General features: G+C 41.3%; 1 protein-coding gene across 2 annotated transcripts; it reads left to right on the top strand.

The window, feature by feature from the left end:
• The first annotated feature begins 848 nt into the window (after positions 1 to 848).
• Positions 849 to 19173, top strand: SPTY2D1 (SPT2 chromatin protein domain containing 1). 2 transcript variants are annotated; one of them, XM_045808635.2, is made up of 6 exons: positions 849 to 973; positions 11751 to 11865; positions 12628 to 14223; positions 15656 to 15827; positions 17521 to 17598; positions 18715 to 19173. In XM_045808635.2, exons 3-6 carry the CDS (start codon positions 12705 to 12707, stop codon positions 18806 to 18808), a joined length of 1863 nt encoding a protein of 620 aa, XP_045664591.2. In that variant the 5' UTR covers positions 849 to 973; positions 11751 to 11865; positions 12628 to 12704; the 3' UTR covers positions 18809 to 19173. The 2 variants fall into 2 exon arrangements, with proteins under 2 accessions (XP_045664591.2, XP_045664589.2); XM_045808633.2 differs by lacking the exon at positions 849 to 973 and adding an exon at positions 1210 to 1486.
• Positions 19174 to 19206: the final 33 nt, after the last annotated feature.

The raw sequence follows: 19206 nt of genomic DNA, 5'->3' as shown, positions 1-19206 counted from the left end.
GCTTTTTCAGCACATTACACTCAAGCTTCTATATAATCTACAATCATGATGGAGACATATTTGTAGAGTTGGTCTCCAGCAAGTGAAAACTACTTCAAGTAGGTGGGCATGTCTTTGAAAGGAATGTATAGCATAGGTGAGCTGTATGCTATGCAGGGCTCCTCAGAGGGAAAAGGAAGGTTGAGAATTCCAGGTCTGCCATCAGACTAAGACTTCGTCTGGGTCTGTTGTTTGTACAATCTTAAATGGAGAAATGTAGTCAGGGCCACAGCTCAGCATTAAAACTTCAGTTGTAAACAGTAAGACCAAGCAGCTTTGCCTAATACTTTTAAACAACTTTACTTAGATATAATTTACATGATGTAAAATCCACCTGTTCTAAGTGTACAACGACTTTTAGTAAATTAACAGCACAGTCATCACCACCATCCAGTTTGGGAACATTTCCATCACACTGAAAAGATCCAATTACTTAGCAGCCAATCGTGGCTTATTCCCACCCCAGGTCTGTCTAATTAGTGTATTTTACTGAACGAGACGACTTTACAGGGCCCAGATACTCTTAAAAGGAACCCAAGACTGGACTCCCAATTAATATGAACATGGGGCATATATGTGTGTTTCGTAAGTGCGCCAAGTATGTCTAGACTGGGTCCGTATGTAAAGAATTCCTTCCTTCATCCACTACGTGGAGCTTATTATCTAGATGAAGCAAAAGCACTAAGCCTGCGCCTCTATACATGACTTGCATGCATCTGTGTAGGAGGTGAGCACACACCATGCGCCAGGACGTGATGAGTAATGTGTATCCAAGACTGAGGACTAGTCGGTGCCGTGTGCGCCTGCGCAACTTCACGAGCGCCTAGAAACCGGTAACTGAAACCCCCTGCTCGAGACCTGTCGGTTCAGCTGTTGGGACCCCGCCGTTTCGGACCTGAGCGCCCACCCGTGACACCCTGCTAACCCAGGCCTGGTAGGTAACCGCCCCCCACCCGCTCACCCTACTCAGAGCTCACAAGGAACACCGAGACTGTCAGGTCGCGCGCCCCGGCCCCCAGGGCAGCCGATCTTTCCTTTAGCCACACCCCTCATTTTACTAGGCCGCGTCTCCTTGGTCGGTGAAGGGCCTAGTCCCGCCCCTCCGAGCTAACGCCAGCAGCCACGTACCACGTTTCTACGTGTCTGGAGCCTGAAAGCGGAAGTTACGCCAGGGATTCGCGAGCGGAGCGCCGGACCTGAAAGGATATAGGCCGCAAGAGGAAAAGGGGCGGGCAGACGGCATTGGAAGGCGCCGGAAGTGGTCGTGCTAAGGAGGGGTGGGAGAGGGGTGGGCCAGGCAGTTCACTTGGCTGTCGCTGGGCGCCTCGGTAAGGCGTACTTTCACTTCTTTCCGAGAGCCTGGCCCAGTGTCTCCGCCTCAGCCAACATGGATTTCAGGGAAATTCTCCTGATAGCTTCCAAAGGACAGGGTGTCAACAACGTGCCGGTAAGTACCAGCTGGGCGCTACTGTAGGAGACCCTGATCTTCAAGTTTGGAATTTGTGGCCCGTGGAACTTCCAGGCAGGCGCCTGTCCTCTCCGGGAGGGGAAAGACCTGGACTCCTTATTTTCTTTTCTTGGGCATGCACTGCTGGGGACTCAGTGTGAAAAGGAGCTTGGGGTGCGAGGCGGAAGCCTTCCGGAGAGTGAGTTTCGCTGGCTTAGTCACCCCTGCAACATGGACTTTGCAGTTCGGGTTTTTAGAGTTGCGTGAAAGCTGGTGAGTGAAACCGTACCTGGTACATGGTGGACTCTAGCGCTAGTAGTTTTTCTGGCTTCGGCGTAAACTTAAGCTCAGAGGTTGGGAATGAAGCATGTATGTTGGGGAGTTTCAGGGGTTTTAGGGACTTGGCCTGATAGCTTTTTGGCTGATTTCCCGCGTAAGATGGGGTTAAACATTGTGTGATTTCTCGAATAAGTTTTTTGACTTGTGGCCCCACCCACCCAGCCAACGAGATGATTAAATTATAACCTCCCAAAGGGTTAATAATACCTTTTGTATTGGGAAGAGAAGTTGAGCGGATTCCACGAAGTCCTTGGCCAACAGAATGAGTGAGCTAGCTTCACCTTCCATTTGTGGCCTTCCAGATTTGTCTTTGTTTGAAATCTAGGTCCCATTTGCTCGGTAATATTGGCCAATTCGCTAATATTCGCAGAACGGTGTAAGACTTTTAACATCTACTTGCTGAAGTCGTGGAGAGTGCCTGGTTTGTGGGGTTGTAGCTGTTTTGCATAAACTAATCATTTCTGGATCCTCAGATGGTACCCACAGCACAGCTGTAAACCGACAAATTGCATTGTGATACCTGCGGTTTGAGCAGTGAGGTGTAGAGCTCAAACAGCTCTCTGTTAAAGTCAATTCAACTGGAATTTATTGAGCTCTCACTGTGCGTTCTGCATTTCTTAGATTTTTGTGTATTTGCAGTGGTTTTGTTTTGTTTGTTTTTCCCACTCCTTTGCTTTTCTTCTGAACCTGGCCCATTTTTTTACCCTTCTGAAAATATTGATCTGAAGATAGTAAAATAACTGGTAAATAAAGCTGATACCTGTCAGTTGAATATTTATTAAATTCTCCTATATTCATCTCCCATCCCAAGTACTCTGAATAATCATTCCCCTAAGCCATGAGTCATAAGATCTGCGGGTTGAACGACAGAATTCACTTTCTGCAAGTACTGTAAATTTCCTAGACAAGTCAATATTGGAGCTGGTAAGCATTCATCTTTGCATAATTAGGTCCATATTTTATTCTAGATCTTCCTGAATTTCAGTGGAGGTCAAAAAATAGATAATACTAGCTTTGATGTCCAGTAATATTCTGTAGAAGAATCAGAACCAAGTTAGTCATTTCTTATTCTAAAAACCAATAGCTGCTGGTAGAAAAGGAGATTCTCTGTATTTCAGAATATGTACATTATCTATCAGCAGATCTATGATTGAAATAACAAAGATTGGAAGCAAAAAAGGTAAATTGGTAAAATTTAATAGATGAATATAGGCATGTATTTTATCAAAGCATGCTTTCCCCTGCCCAGCCCCCAACGCCCACAAAAAGCTAGTAAGGCTAGAAGTTTGATTTAGTTACCATTATAATCCTTATCTTTTTACATCAGATGAAAGATACCAGAAAAGAAACTATTGAGGAACAGAACAAGATAGTAGTTAGATTTAATCCATGATCTTGCTTTCAGTTGGTTCATCTAATTATTTTGTTACTTTATCAGCTCAAAGTAAAGCCTCTGAAAGCACACCATCAAATGTGAAATATATATTGTACAATATAATAGGTTATTGCATAGTACCTTGTAAACCATCATCCAAGTCAAGGAACAACATTTCAAGTCACACACACACACACACACACACACCCATGTGTGACACAAGCTTTATTGATTGATTGATGGTCTGAGAACCACAGAGGCTTTGCGGTAATTGACAGCTATAACTCCTTCCCTCTCTGGTGCTTGGTTCTTATTTCCCTTTAGTCCTCTTCTTCCCCACCTTCCAGCTGATGTTCAGATTTCAGTCTTCAGAGTGCCTGTGTCAGACCTTTGCTACAGAAAGGACATATGATGACTAGGACTGATTAGCTCAAGGGAGGCTAACATATAAAACACCTGGACAGCCACTATGAACTCTTCCCAGGGTGTCATTTTTAAGAGATATCTGTTGTATCTGGTTTGAGAAGCGAGGAACATTTCTATAATGCAGGCTTGCTCTTTCCAGGAAAAATAGTTATCTTTATAATGTTTTAGTTAAAACAAAGGAAGTATTGCATCACGCCTAGCAATATTAGGCATGCTATCATTTCCCAGTGGAAAACTGAATTTAAAAAACAGCTGATCAAGGTGATGTAACCAGTTATTGTCTCAAGCTCTGTTTAAATTTAAAGGGGAAAAAATGTTTTTGGTAACCGCAACTTAAATTTTTTCTCCCTGGTTCCTCTAGCAAAAACAAAGTTTCTTGTTTTGATAGAATGGTAGAGCTTGGAATATGGATTCTTGTAGGTTGCAGGTAACTATAGTTGAGGCTTGTAGTGCATGAGACAAGCGATGCGGTCTTTCTCACAGCAGTACTCTGAAAATCACCCCAGACAAGATACTGAAGTTCTGGTGTGACCCTCAAACCAAAACGTAAAGAAGAAACCTTCATGTGGTACTAAACATAAGGATTTGGGAGCGAAAGCCCCTTGAGGATAAGGATATAGGTACTGAGGAGCACCGGGGTGGCTCAGTCGGTTAAGCGTTTGACTCTTGATTTCAGCTCAAGTTATGATCTCAGGGTCCTGGGACTGAGCCCCACATCAGGCTTTGTGCTGGGCATGGAGCCTACTTAAGATTCTCTCCCTCTGCCCCTCTCCCCTCCTCCCTCCCTCCCACTGTCTCTCTCTCTTTTTCTCCCCCCCACCCCGCAAAAAAAAAAAAAAAAAAGCATATAGGTACTGAAAAAGGAGCTGGGGGACTTTAACTGGGGTGGCAAATTCAGATGTCTTCAGGGCCAGGTAGGTAATGTAAGTTCTTGAAGTAGTCTGGATATAAAATGATAAGTGCCATGCTCTGTGTATTCAAAAGAAGCCTACCATGTGTTGTAGTTATAGTTCTTTTTTTTTTTTTAAGATTTTATTCATTTATTTGAGAGAGAGAGAAAGCATATGAGAGAGAGCACGAGCAGAAGGAGGAGTAGAGGGAGAAGCAATCTCTCCACTGAGCAGGGAGCCCCATGTGGGGCTTGATCCCAGGACTCCAGGATCATGAACTGAGCTGAAGGCAGACACTTACCCGACTGAGCCACCCAGGTGCCCTATTTCCCTTTAAAGAACATTATGGGTCAACGGAATTGTTTCTGCAGGCACTCACTTTGCAGCTCTTGGTCTATAATCCATTACAATGCGATTGCGCCCATGCTTGCATCTGAAGATGACTTTGGCAGTGCCTGAAGTAGCTTTGGATTGCTAGCCTAGAGCAGTACTTCTTTTTTTTTTTTTTTTTTTAAGATTTTATTTATTTATTTGACAGAGATAGAGACAGCCAGCGAGAGAGGGAACACAAGCAGGGGGAGTGGGAGAGGAAGAAGCAGGCTCATAGCAGAGGAGCCTGATGTGGGGCTCGATCCCATAACGCCAGGATCACGCCCTGAGCCGAAGGCAGACGCTTAACCGCTGTGCCACCCAGGCGCCCCTAGAGCAGTACTTCTTAACCAGTGTTTTAGGGAGAAGATATTTTAGAAAATCTGCCCTCAGAGAGATTCTGTTATTTCTCTTCCCCATCACTACCTAGGAGAATCTCTTTCTGAATACTAATGATATTAACAACAATTAACATTTATAATGCTTACTCGGTGCCATGCACTATTCTAAGCACTTTGTGTATATTAATTAATCACTATAATGGCCGTATAAGGAAGGTTGTTTTACAGATGAGGAAACTGAGGCCCAAAGAGATGAAGAAGCTTGCCTAAAGTCACACAGCTAATAAGTGACAGTGCTGCTAATGGCAGAGCAGAGAATTTGCCAACTGGCTCCAGAGTTCTTGCTCTTAATCATGATGTGAGAAAGGTTGTCATCTGTAAAGCCTAAACCCATCCAGCTTCCTACCCTCAACTCCAGCCTAATTATAGCTTGAGACAATAACTCTTGGTTTTTTTATGGCTCTTCTCAAGTCTGATGGGAGAGAAATTTAAAGGGCAAACCAACAGAATTTGGAAACTGGTGGGTAGAGGGAGATTTACAGCCTGTTTGGGAGAGTGCCAGCATGGTTAACGGAAATAGTCTGAGGGTGAGGGAAGATAGAAAATTAAGTGGTGGGCCTGTTTGAGGTCATGGCACCATCCAAGAGGCAGATGGAAATTAGGGAAGGGCATTTAAGAGTGTGGTTAGAGCTGGATGAAAGTGTTGGGGTTAAGTTAGAAGTGAGACATGTCGTAGTGGGAATACTTTTGGACCTGAAACAGGAGGCCTAGATTCTAATTCACACTCTGTTACAAACTCTGTGAGTGACAACCAGTAAATGTACGTTTGTGCTTTGGGGGCCACATCTAACATAGAGGTTGGACTAGAGACTCTGAGGTACCTATCTGATATTACATTCTATAATCAGGTATATTTTTATGGACACAGTAATAGTAAATTTTACATTTGATCATATAGCTATCCTGAACAACGTGCTTTTTGTTTCATTTTTACCCTCTTTGCCACCCAGCTAACCAAGCCTAATGCAAACCATTTGTTTTCCAGGCCTGCATTTATTCCCTGTGATGTTTTGAGAACATTTTAGAAATTGTGTAGTGATTATTAAACTCAAGGATGTATTCTTTGAACATTCCTAACTCCTAATTCTAACCAATAATAAATTTCTAGTATATGTGAAGCCATCATGAAATTTATGTTTTGGGGGCACCTGCGTGGCTCAGTCGTTAAGCAGCTGCCTTCGGCTCAGGTCATGATCTCAGAGTCCTGGGATCGAGCCCCGCATTGGGCTTCCTGCTCTGTGGGAAGCCTGCTTCTCCCTCTCCCACTCCCCCTGCTTGTGTTCCCTCTCTCGCTGTCTCTCTCTCTCTGTCAAATAAATAAATAAAATCTTTAAAAAAAAAAGGGAAATTTAGTGTTTTCTACTATTACAACAATATGTTATCTCCTGAGTAAAGAACAGCTTTTAAGAAGGGATTGACTGTTGATTCCAACATAATGTATTTGGTTAACACACGTTCCCAGACAGAGAACTCCTTATTTTCTTAATCTGACCATGGCAGTATAATTTCCATGCAAGGAACACATATGTCTTAAAGTGAGTTAATGTTTTTTAGGTCTGTTGGCTTCAGAAGTACAAATCTTGGCAAAATCTCTGATACTGTATTTAAATGGCATAAGCTTCACTGCTGTGGATCATTCATTGGGGTCCAGCAGAATGACTGAGTTGGCTTGCAGTATAATAAAATGGATACACTTAGGATAAAAGAAACTCTTGTCCAGCTGCTTTTCATGAAGCTCAAACAATGAAGCAGCCTGGTGCCTTGAATCCGATTCAGGATTGGTGGGTGCATCTTGATGTGCTGCTGCTAGAGCTAAATGTGACCATCTGATGCAGGAGAAAGTGCCAGATAGTTTTGCTTTATTAAATAGAATATAATGTAATCCCAGCCTGAGGCTTTTTCAAACATGGTTCTCTGCTGGGCTACCCCTGTGGGGCTAGGAGATTATCTAATACATTCTATTACAATGAATCTTAAATCTTTTGATACCAGAGTCTCCCTTTTTGAAAGGTCTGGCTAGCTCAATGTTAGAAAGATCTATACTGATATACCCAAGAGAAATGAGGCTCACACAAAAAGCCCTGTACACACGTGTTCACGGCAGCATTATTTATAATAGCCAAGAAGTAAAAACAAATACCCATCAACTTGTGAATGGATAAAATGTGGTACATCAGCACAGTAAAATATTTGGCCATAAAAAGAAATGAAGTACTGATACATGATACAACATGAACCTTGAGAACGTTGTACTAAGTGAAAGTACCAAGATACAAAAGGCCACTGTATCAGTCAGGGCTCTCCAGAGAAACAGAACCAGTAGGATTTATTTTAGGAAATTGATTCATGTAATTGTGGAGGCTGGCAAGTCTGAAATTTGTAGGGCAAATACCTTCTTCTCTGAGAGACACAGTTTTTGCTCTTAAGACCTTCAACTGATTAGATGGTACCACCCACATTATGGAGGGTAAACTGCTTTACCTAAAGTTAACTTATAGTAGATGTTAAATACCTTCATAGCAACACCTAGATTAGTGTTGGACTAAATAACTGGGCACTGTAGCCTAGCCAAGTTGACACATAAAATTGACCATGGAAGCGGTATATTGTATGATTTCATTTTTTTCTTTCAAAGTTTTTATTTGGGCAAAAAAAATTATTAGAAAAGTCAACACTGACAGCAGTAAAATTACATTATCACCATTTAAATTTAAATTTACTTAGGTATTACATAATTGTCATTTTAAAGTTCTAGGTATAAAATAAAATAAAAATAAAGTTCTGGGTGTATTCTGTTTTTACTCCAAAATAATTAAAATGATACTGTTGCTGAAACATTTAATGGTCATAGAAACTAATCGTTTCTTAATTTTAGTTAAGCCAGAGAGATAATTATAATTTCTCAGTTCAAGGATGTTAGGAACCAGCTTACGGAGCATTCTCCCAAAGATATTTTCTTGGCCTTTGAAGGCATCTGTTTTCAAACTTAATAGTAGAGTCAAGTGAAAATTAACAATAAGGGTTTTCAAAACTGAAAAATCTTACATATACAACATAAGCACTCATATATATAACCATTTGTCTGTGGCCTGTAAATTTGACCTATATTGTGATGCATATCACTATATAATGGTACCCTGGGTACATGATTTCATTTATATGAAATGTCCAGAATTGGCAAATTTGCAGAAACAGAAAGTAGGTTAGTGGTTGCCAGGGGCAGAGGGGCAAGAGGAAGTGGGGAATGACTGCTGAAAGGTAAGACATTTCTTTTTTGGGGTCATGTAAATGTTCTAGAATCCAATAGTGATGATGGTTGTACAACTCTCTGAATATACTAAAAACCAACGAATTGTGCACATTAAATGGGTAGATTTTATGGTATGTGAATTATATCTCAGTACAACTGTTAAGAAAATCATCTGTAAAGACCCAGCCCCCCTTTTTTTAACCCCAGATTTCTAGGTTTAGACCTAAACTTTGCCTAAGAGAATGTTTTAAAGAGAATGTTTCAGTATTTTCCTGGTATCTGCTTTTGAGTGCATCAAGCTACAAAGGATGTCAGAAACTATTAATTATGACTCAGCTCATGTCAGTGAATAAGATTAAACCTCATCAAGTTAGGACCTTGCCCTTCTTGTTTCCTAGCAGACCTATGAAATAAGACTTTTTATAGATTTATTGAATCCCTTCTACATCATAGGACAGGACAAAAAGTACTGCAGAGTTATTAGGTTAAATGTAAAGCCAGCTTAATAAGTACCCTGGAGGATTAGAGGTATTAGAACAAAAAAGCTGAATTTAAAATTGACAGTGTGAATGGATGGAAATAGGTGGATATTTTGAAAAAAGCTAAAGGTAATCTTTGGAATTCTTTTCTGGGTGAATCTGAGATCCTGAATACCACCTCCTTTGCTGCTTCTTTGTGTTCTGCCTTCCTGTATTTTTATGTTCCTTTTTGGTGTTTCCCAAAGTCAGTGCATATAGCTCTGTATTGTGATTTTAGATGGTACATAAATACTTTCAGTTCTCATGGTTTTATATATATATATATATATATATATATACACACACACACACATATATGTATGTATATATACATACATATATATATATATATATATAAATGGTTATATTTTAATATGATTTGGGAAAATGTAGCCTTTCAAACCAATAATTTCATGGATATTGTTTGAAGTAAAACTATAACAATAAATCATGGTGTTAGGTCTCTTTTCTTAAAATTAGTGAATAATAATACAGGTGGCATACTAAAAGGGCAAAAATTATGAGGATGTTATTCAAATGACTGAAGCTTAGTCAACAGTGCCCCATTGACACCGTTGTTTTCCACTTGGGTGCCTGTATTTAGTCGTGAGTAGCTTTTCAGCTAGTCCTATCCCATTACCTATCTCTTGAAGTCCCAGATTAGGAAGAAAGATATCTGTCCTGAAGTCAAATTAGGAAGTGCTCATCGCTGTAATATCAAGGTAACGAACCACTGCTGTTTAAGGCAACACTAACATGCATATTGGTATTTTGTGCGGGGAAACCTTGTGTAAGCTTTGATTTGGCAGGTGAATCTATGGACTAGGTAGTTGCAGACACAGGAAAACTTCAAGTCCTGGCCACAAAAATCCAACTTTCCTCTTACAGATCTACCTAATGGGGTAGGGTGAAGTGAGTATATGTGTCTCCTTATGAGTCTATATATGTCTTCTGCAACTTGAATCATATTCATGGTGCTCTTCCATTAAGAAAGGGTGAACTTCTTGTAGATAAGGCCTATGTTTGAGATTCTTGTAAACCAGGACAATTTTATATAGCTAGTTAGGTAAAGCAGTATTCTCTTTCTCTAAGTGTTCCTTTTCCTCTGCTTTTCTCCTTTAAAAATGGGGCCCCAGTCCACAATGGAAAGGGCCTACTACTAAATTTACAAAGATAGGGACTTACTACTGGATCTTACTGTGACTCAACTAAAGTGACTGGGAAAGGAATCTGGATGCCGTCTTTTGGGATTTGGGTCAGGGATGTGTCGGCTTGCAGCATCACTATCATGCAGGATTTTCAGGTTGGATTAGGGCCTGCTTCCGCGGCCAGCTACTTCGTTGGTGACTAACGTAGCTGGAACTTCCAGCTTGTTTCAGGATGCCTGTTATTTGTCAGCCGCATAGTAAGCATGGATCCTTTGGCTTTCCTCTAGGAATTTTATGCACATTTTGGGAAACAGTTTTTTGGTTCTTAAGGAGTTCATTTTGTGCTCAGAGGTTAGTGTTTCCTTTTTAACTAGCACAACAGGTCCAGTAGGTAAGAATGTCATCTGATGAATAAGGGAGGGCATTTAAAAACTTATTTCCTATCCATATATATAATGTGCAGTGGTCCTAGAGCTGAATCATCCTGGCGTGAGTTATTCTGTTTATCATACTTCTCTAGTGATAGATACTTATAAAATGGAAATATTTTTCCTATCATACTTCAAATTAACATTCATATAGTTTTAGCCATTTCCCAATGTCATTACATAAAAATAAAAGCCCAGAGAAATACCATCTGTGCCAGAACAGTGTCAGTACTTTTTGGGTGATACGGAAACCTTTCTAAATGGTTTGTGTGGCAGATTAATATTGAATGAACGTAAGAGCCATGGTTAAAGGTTATAGAGAATTGGGCACTTCTTGCTGCTTGGAGTTCTTTGAAATGCTTTTAGCTGTGGTTTGCCACCAGCTTTGCCTAGGGTCAAAGTAAAATCTCAGTGTTTCATGTTATAAGCAAAATAACCTCTGTAGTTGTGAGTCTCTACTAGAAAATAATCTGGAATAAGGTACTCAGGAGAGAAAACATTTATGAGTAGTTTTTTCTGTTTGTTTGAAAAGTTAGACTTTGAAATGCTTAGTTCTAAAGAAGGTTGATTTTTTTTTTATCAGAATTTTAAGACAATCCAGGGGTCCCTGGGTGGCTCAGTCAGTTAAGCATCTGCCTTCGGCTCAGGCTCAGGTCATGATCACCGCCCCGCCCAAGCTCCTTGCTCAGCCTGCGGTTCGCTTCTCTCTCTCTCCCTCTGCCCTGCCCCCGCTTGTGCTTGCTCTCTCTCTCTCAGATAAATAAAATCTTTAAAAGAAAAAAAAATTTTTTAAACAATCTGTTCTAAGTGGTGATTTCTTTTTAAAAGTCCCCCAGTCCAGGTACCTTTTTGGGAAAATAACCTGAAAATAGTATTGCTCTGAATTATTTAGGATGTTACAAAGAAATTCTGTACCTAAAAACAGTCATACGTAATCCTATTTAGACCAAAATTTTATAGCTAAGCCTTCATGTGGGTTACATGATCTCTTAATTATTCAGAATCAGTTTTTCAGTCAATATTTAAACCTCTCGGTTGCTTGGCACAGTGCCTTACACCTAATAGCAAATACATTTTTAAAGTTGAATTGATTGTTAACTTTCACTCCTCTTCTTTTTAGAAAAGGTATAGTTTGGCCGTGGGGCCTCCCAAAAAAGACCCGAAAGTTAAGGGTGTCCAATCTGCAGCCGTTCAGGCTTTTCTCAGAAGAAAAGAAGAGGAGCTCAGGCAAAAAGGTATGTATTTATGGCCTTATTCTCAATTTTAAAGTCTTCCACCTTCACAACTAGTTTGTACTTAACTAGTGGATGCTTGTAGTAACATAATAGGCTAAGGGGTTTGTGTATGTGTCTGAATCAGTTGTGTTTAGAGGATTACATATGTTCTTATGCTGATTATTTGTATGGCGATTATCTTTTATTTCCTTTTTAGAGCTTTTGGGGATAGTGACCATATCTTCTACTTGGCCATACTAGGTCCCAATAGGAACTCCATTCTTTGACCTTCATTCTGAATCTGCTTCTACATATTTTATATTTTAATTTTTTAAATTATTATCAAGAATGCTATCTTAAAGATTAAAATAGGAACAGTTTTTGAAGACCAGTAACTCAAGCAGTAGTTTTACCTCAGGCAAATGACAAGGAAACTGATTTAGTACATGTAAGTATTCATTTGTTCATAATTAATAATGACTATGAAGTGGGTCCTACTGTTTCTTTAACTTGGTGTATTTATTGGGTATGAATTATTTTCTATATTTAAAGCTAAAAGTGCAGTCTCTCACTTGCTTTGTCATATTGAAAGACCCATATGTGACCCACTCATTATGTAAAGATGACTCAACAGATACTTGTTCAAAGGACTTCCTCATTTCATTCCTAGATGTCTTCAAACTGTAACTTGAATGTTACTTGTGTTTTGGCCACCTACTGATTTCAGATGAAATACTTGAGACCTCCAGACCTTGAAATACTTTCTTATTTTGTCCCTTTTAGCATTAGAGGAGAAAAGGAGAAAAGAAGAACTAGTGAAAAAGCGAATTGAGCTGAAACATGACAAGAAAGCAAGAGCTATGGCCAAAAGGACAAAGGATAATTTCCATGGTTACAACGGGATTCCCGTTGAGGAAAAGTCAAAGAAGAGGCAGGCAGTGGAAAGCCACACTAGCCAGGGAACAGAACAAGAGTATGAGATGGAAGAAGAAGATGAATTCTTAGAATACAATCAAGCAGAGTCAGAGCAGGAGTATGAGGAAGAGCAAGAACCTCCCAAAGTTGAAAGCAAACCAAAGGTCCCCCTTAAAAGTGCCCCACCACTCATGAACTTCACTGATCTACTCAGGCTGGCTGAGAAAAAGCAGTATGAACCAGTGGAGATCAAGGTAGTGAAGAAAACAGAAGAGCGGCCTATGACTGCAGAAGAACTTAGGGAGCGAGAATTCCTTGAACGAAAGCAGAGGAAAAAGAGACCTGAGACAGATGCAAGACTACCTCCAACCAAAAAGGCACCCTCTCAGAAGGAAAGCGTGGGCACAAAACATAGCAAGCATCCTTCTTCCAGGGGTACTCCCCTTCCTCATGCTGAGAAGAAATCCAGACCCAGCACAGCCAATGAGAAACACTTAGGCGTGTCTTCATCCAAATCCATGCCAGGAGAGAGGACCAAAGCAGGATCTGTCAATTGCTCTCAACCCTTACTTCGTGAGGGCCATGACAGACCTGTCTTCAATGGGGCCGGAAAGCCCCACTCCAGCACCTATTCACCAAGTGTCCCAAAGACTTCCGCTAAAGGGACTCAGAAATCTGCCACTGAGCACAAAGCCAAAAAGTCTCCTCCCCATCCTAGCCATTCCAGGCCTGGGCCTATGGTTACCCCACCCGGTAAAGCTAAGAGTCCAGGTGTCAGGCAGCCAGGCAACAGCTCCAGCTCAGCTCCTGGCCGGCCCAGCACAGGGACTGCTCGGCCTACAGTTAGTTCTGGCCCAGTGCCCAGGCGCCAGAACGGCAGCTCCAGCTTAGGACCTGAGCGATCGGTCAGTGGGACCAAGAGGCCAGCCAGTGACTTCAGTCTCTCCGGACGGACACTCAGTGGTTCAGGTGGCCCTGGGCACCCTGCAAGCAGCTCAAGTGGCCCTGGGCGACCCAGCAGTGGCTCAGGTGGTTCTGGGAGAGCTATGGGCAGCTCTGGTGGCCCTGGGCGGCCTGTGAGCAGTCCACATGACCTTCGACGACCAGTGAGTGGCTCTGGCCCCCCTGGGAGGCCAGTCAGTGGCCCTGGGCGACCAGTCAGTGGCCCTGGGCGACCAGTCAGTGGTCCTGGGCGGCCAATCAGTGGCCCTGGGCGGCCAGTTAGTGGCCCTGGGCAATCAGTAAGTGGCTCAGTTCCAGCTGGACGGACTGTCAGTTCAGGGCCCGGAAGACCGGTGAGCAGCTTGGGCCCCGGGCGACCAGTGAGTAGTTCCAGTCTCCCCCTAAAGCCCAAGTGTACTGTTGTCTCAGAAACAATTTCTTCCAAGAATATAATTAGCCGATCCAGCAATGGACAGATGAATGGAATGAAGCCTTCCTTATCCGGCTACAGATCTGCCCAAGGTAAAATTGTCCCTTACCTTAAGTATATTTATTTGTTACTAGGAAATTGGAAAGAATACTTTGTTTTTTATAAGCAGAAGCCCTGTGAACCCTTCTGTGTGCCCTTTAATGTACCCTGTGTTGGTAAAATCCTGATGCTTTGTCTCTCTTTGTGTCTGAGAGTCCCTTGAGTGATCATAACTTGGAAAAGGCTTTAGAAAGAGAGTTATCTAGGGCCGTCTGTGTTCACCCCGTAACATCTCCAAGTGCAATAAACTTGGCTATGTGATTCACAAGACAGGGTGAGTGTATATGCCTTATATGGTTCAATGAGTTAATTCATCTTTCCCTTTTCATGAGGACTAGAGAGACCCATCTTCAAAAGTTGGAGGATATTTGTACGGTTGAAGCCTTTTGGTGCATTATTTATCCATCAGATACTTGTTAAGTACCCATGATCTACCAGGAACTGTTTTTGATTGCCCTTGTGTTTCTGCTTTTCTTCATGGGAATAAGCATTTGTTAAAGTACTTGTTGGGTGCCATGGAGAACATAAAAAGAAACAAAACATGAGATCCCGTGTTTTAAACTTCCTAAGTCAGCTAGAACGTTGGTTTTCAACCAAGGATGATTCTGATGCCCAGTGAACATTTGGCAGTGTCCGGAGACGTTTTTGACTGACGCGACCGGGGGCAGGGGATGCTACTGGTGTCTGTTAGACAGAGGCCAGAGGTGCTGCCGTTACCCTACAATGTGCAGGACAGTCTGCTCACGACAGAAAATCATCTGGCCCAAAATGGCAGCAGTGCAGAAGTTGAGAAAGCAACTGTGCCCTAAGGAGACAAGCCATGCATATTAACAACAACTCGAGAACAACAAAAGGAGGATCTCTAATCAAAGACTAGAAAGCAGTTGTTCCCAGATGCTGGCCTATTGATCAGAGTCTGTCTCTTGCAAAGCGTTAATCTGTCTTTTGGCAAAATGACAAAGTAAGGATAATGTAGTGAGTTTTTTTTAAAGTTAGCCTTACTCATTTTGAACAGTTTATCCATAAATCTGGGAATCTTTCATACTTTGTTGGACTTCTAAAAAATGTACCTAAATTATGGTGATAATAGATGGTAGTTGTTACCTTTAATGTCTTTTCTTGGCCAAACTAAAAGTTAGTGGTACTGTAAGCTATTTGTAATTTTTTTTTTTTTTGAAATTTTACCAGTCTTTTAAATCCAGAAGAAGGGAACCACTAGGCTAGAAAATGTAACAGATGCTTCTAGTAAGCCACTTATAAACAACGTGAAGCAGCAGGGATGTTGTGGTAATGACTGCATGCTATGGGCCAGCATGCTGGCTCTGGTTGTGGAGGGTACTGTCTTAATGAGTTCTCAAAATCTCAGTTTATATAGAACTTTTTAGTTTTAATACTCGGAGTAAATAATGGCTTTTCTATTCTTAGTTCCTCAAAGGCCTCCCTTCCCTGGTGGTTACAAAAGGCAGCGAGACTATGAAGAGGAGGAAGAGGATGATGAGTATGACTCTGAAATGGAAGATTTTATTGAAGATGAAGGAGAACCTCAGGAAGAAATATCCAAGCACATTCGAGAAATCTTTGGCTATGACCGAAAAAAGTAAGACTAAAGAAGATCTAGATAAATGATACACTTATTTTGAATGACTCATGTTATGGGGGAAAAATAAACATTAATAGAGGCATTGAATACAATTCTTTATTAGGAACCACTGGGTGATCATTTAGATTTACTCTTTTGGCGCTTAACATTTAAGAATTAAGTCAGAATTTTTTGTGTAGTTGCATGCCAAAAAGTGCCTTTTTAAACTGTCTTTGTAAGATGTGTATTTAATGAGAGTGAAGCAGTTTAGTGTTGGAGAACTAGACTGGCTTTGAACTCAGCCATCCACAGAGCTATGTTAAAAGCTGGTCTGATCTGACATCTGCTTTTCGTTGATGTAAAAGCTTTGCTGCTCAAAAGTGTGGTTGCTGGACAGCGGTCAGTATGGGACCAACAGCAGTGACATCACCTGACAACAGCATTAGAAATGCAGCTCTCAGGCCCCACTTAATAGCTTCCAAATCTAAATCACCTTTATAAGGCTCCCAGGTGATTCATGTGCACATTAAAGTTTGAGAAGCCCTGGTATAGAGGAAAGATCAGGATTTGAATGGAAGTTCCACCACTTACTAGCTGGATAATCTTGAGTAAATTATTTTTAGAATGACATCTGGAAGGGGGCATCTGGGGGGCAAAGTTAGTTGAGCGTCCGACTCTTGGTTTCAGCTCAGGTCGTGATCACAGGGTCGTGAGATCCAGCCCCACGTCAGGCTCTGTGCTTGGTGTGGAGTCTGCTTGAGATGCTCTCTCTGCTCCTCCCTCTGCTCACTCTGTCTCTCTCTCAAATAAATCTTTAGGGGGCAGAATGACGTCTGGAGGGATTAAATGAGGTAGTCTGTGTGCAAAACAGAAGGGACTTATCTCAGTGTCTATCCGTCAGCATTTGACGTCTCCTTTAAAGCCATCAAAGTAAGAAATTAGAAAGCAACCCTAAGGTGTTTTTTTAAAAAAGATATTTAGTAGTAAAAAGAACTGGAATAAAAATCGGATTTAAATCTCTAATATTAGTAATGTCATTAGCTAGTTAACATGTTCTTGTCAAGCCATTAATCTGCCTGCTTCAGTCTCCATTTGTTCGTTTGTTTGTTCGTTCTTTCCTTTTTTTTTTAGATTTCTATTTATTTGACAGAGAGAGAGCACAATCGGGTAATAGGGGAGCGGCAGGCAGAGGGAGAGGGAGAAACAGGCTTTCCGTTGAGCGGGGACTCCGATGTGGGGCTCAATCCCAGGACCCTGGGATCATGACCTGAGTGAAGGCAGCTGCTTAACTGACTGAGCGACCCAGGAGCCCCTTCAGTCTCTGCTCTAAAGTCCTTCCCTTTCTCATGAAGCTCAAATGAGATTAATGTGTACAAAATGATTTTCATGTATATTGTACTTTCAGGATTTTAATATAAACCATCCTGTAACTAGAGATGAAAGAGGTAAACGTTGTTGGATTGGTATCTTCAGCAACATTAAATTCAGGAATAGTTGCCTTCAGGGAGTAGGAAGGACTCATTTATCTTTACCTCAGAAACTACCCTCTACCCATCCTCTGCCCCCCTCACTCCTTGCCAAGCAAGAAAGAGTAATTCTAAGTGTGTTTTTGTTTTCATTATAAAGATACTGATTTTTTAAACAGGAGGATGCAGCTCCTTTAAAAAACGGAATTCGGGCTTTTTTAACAGCGTTGATTTCCTCTTATCAGATACAAAGATGAAAGTGACTATGCCTTACGTTACATGGAGAGTAGTTGGAAAGAGCAGCAGAAGGAAGAAGCAAAGAGGTAAGCACAAAACTTGGCACATTTGTGCGGAACTGTCCTGAGCATTCCTGTTCCTGCTTCAGTTGCATGCACCAGTGGGAGCAGGGGCTTTGGGCCACACAGTTCTGAATTCCAATCCTACTTACTTGCTGTGGGGCTTCAGACAAATTCCTTAGCCTTTCTAAATCTGTCTTCCTGTTTGTAAAATGAGTATTTACTGTTTTTACTTATCGAGGTACTGTATTACAATAATGTGTCCAAGTGCCCAGTGCAGTGCCTCACCCATATAGGCACACAGTAAGTGCTGGAAGCCTCCTCTGATCCCATTGCAGTGTGTTCTTGTCTTTTTTTTTTCTTTTTCTTTTTTTAAAGACTTCATTTATTTGAGAGAGAGAGAGAGCAAGAGCAGAGGCAGAGGGGGAAATAGACTCTCCAATGAGCGGGAGCCTGATGCCAGGCTCGATGCTAGGACCCTGGCGTCACGACCTGAGCCGAAGGCAGATGCTTAACCTTGCAGATGCTTCCCCATCTTTAATTCCCTTTCTAGATCAGACACATCTCAGTCTTGCTAACCTATACCATTACTGGCCTTAGGGACCTAAGGAGGGATATGAATTCTGATTCCTGTTTGACTACCTGATAATAAACTAATGATGATTTCTTGGGTTGGTTAACAAGTGATTACTTTGTTTATAGTGTTAACTTGGTAAAATAATTCATTCTCGACCCAGAATATTAAGCCTTTCTCCCTCTTGCCTTCCCTTCCTGTAACTACATAAAATATCAAAGTGGTGGGAAAGGATGAAAATAGAATGTTTTTTTATTTATTGAATAAATTTTATTTTTAAAAGCTGTTATGATAAGTAATTTATATATTACTACTTTACTGAGAATATTAAGGTATTTTAAAAGTGTTGAGGTTTTATGTGAGGTCTTTTTTTCTACCATAAGTGGAGTCAGTGGCAGGGGCTCCTACTAAAAAATACACCTGCTAGTTTGTTTTCAGTGGTAGAGCCTTGAGGCATTTTTAATGCATCAGCACATTCCATAAGAGCTCCCAGTTTAAATTTCGCTTCTAATTTTTAAAAGTGGTAATTTCATGTATCTTGACTTTTTTTTTTTTTTTTTTTTTGACAGCTTAAGACTAGGTATGCAGGAGGACTTAGAGGAAATGAGACGTGAAGAAGAAGAAATGAAGCGTCGAAAGGCCAAGAAGCTGAAGAAGCGTTAGCTGCTGCTTGTATTTATTTTTGTGAAATTCTGGAGACACTCTGCTGCAAGGAGGCCCTGCCTTCAGAATGAAGAAGCCCCTTTACGATTTTAGATTTATACTTGGGTACTCAAGGAGAAGGAATGCATACTGTCATTTGCAGGCTGTCATTGGAGCATAAAGTATTTTCAGATACTTTCCAGGGTTAAATCTGTAATGCAGATGATAGAATGCGCAGTTGAGTGCTCTTAGGAAGTTAACTGTTCACAGGTGCCAGCCTTGATCCTGATGAGCTATGCACTCTAACGTGGGGCCGCTCACCAGTCAGCCAATCTTACGTTGTTCCTTTGCTACTTGGGAAAGGAAAAAAAAAAAAAAGGATTGCCTCGTGACTTCATCATTCTGCTGATGTGTGAGTA

Source organism: Ursus americanus, chromosome 24 (genome assembly GCF_024610735.1).
Source record: "Ursus americanus isolate L20-20 chromosome 24, mUrsAme1.1.p, whole genome shotgun sequence".
NCBI classification, from domain to species: Eukaryota; Metazoa; Chordata; class Mammalia; order Carnivora; family Ursidae; genus Ursus; species Ursus americanus.
This window is presented reverse-complemented; position numbering and strand designations above follow the sequence as displayed.

Bases quoted from the DNA above. Each gene is read 5' to 3' on its own strand.
- SPTY2D1 (XM_045808633.2), top strand. From the start codon at position 1,427: ATGGATTTCAGGGAAATTCTCCTGATAGCTTCCAAAGGACAGGGTGTC. The intron at 1,487-11,750 runs GTAAGTACCAGC...TCTTCTTTTTAG, and splicing joins AGGGTGTCAACAACGTGCCG to AAAAGGTATAGTTTGGCCGT. The intron at 11,866-12,627 runs GTATGTATTTAT...TGTCCCTTTTAG, and splicing joins AGAGGAGCTCAGGCAAAAAG to CATTAGAGGAGAAAAGGAGA.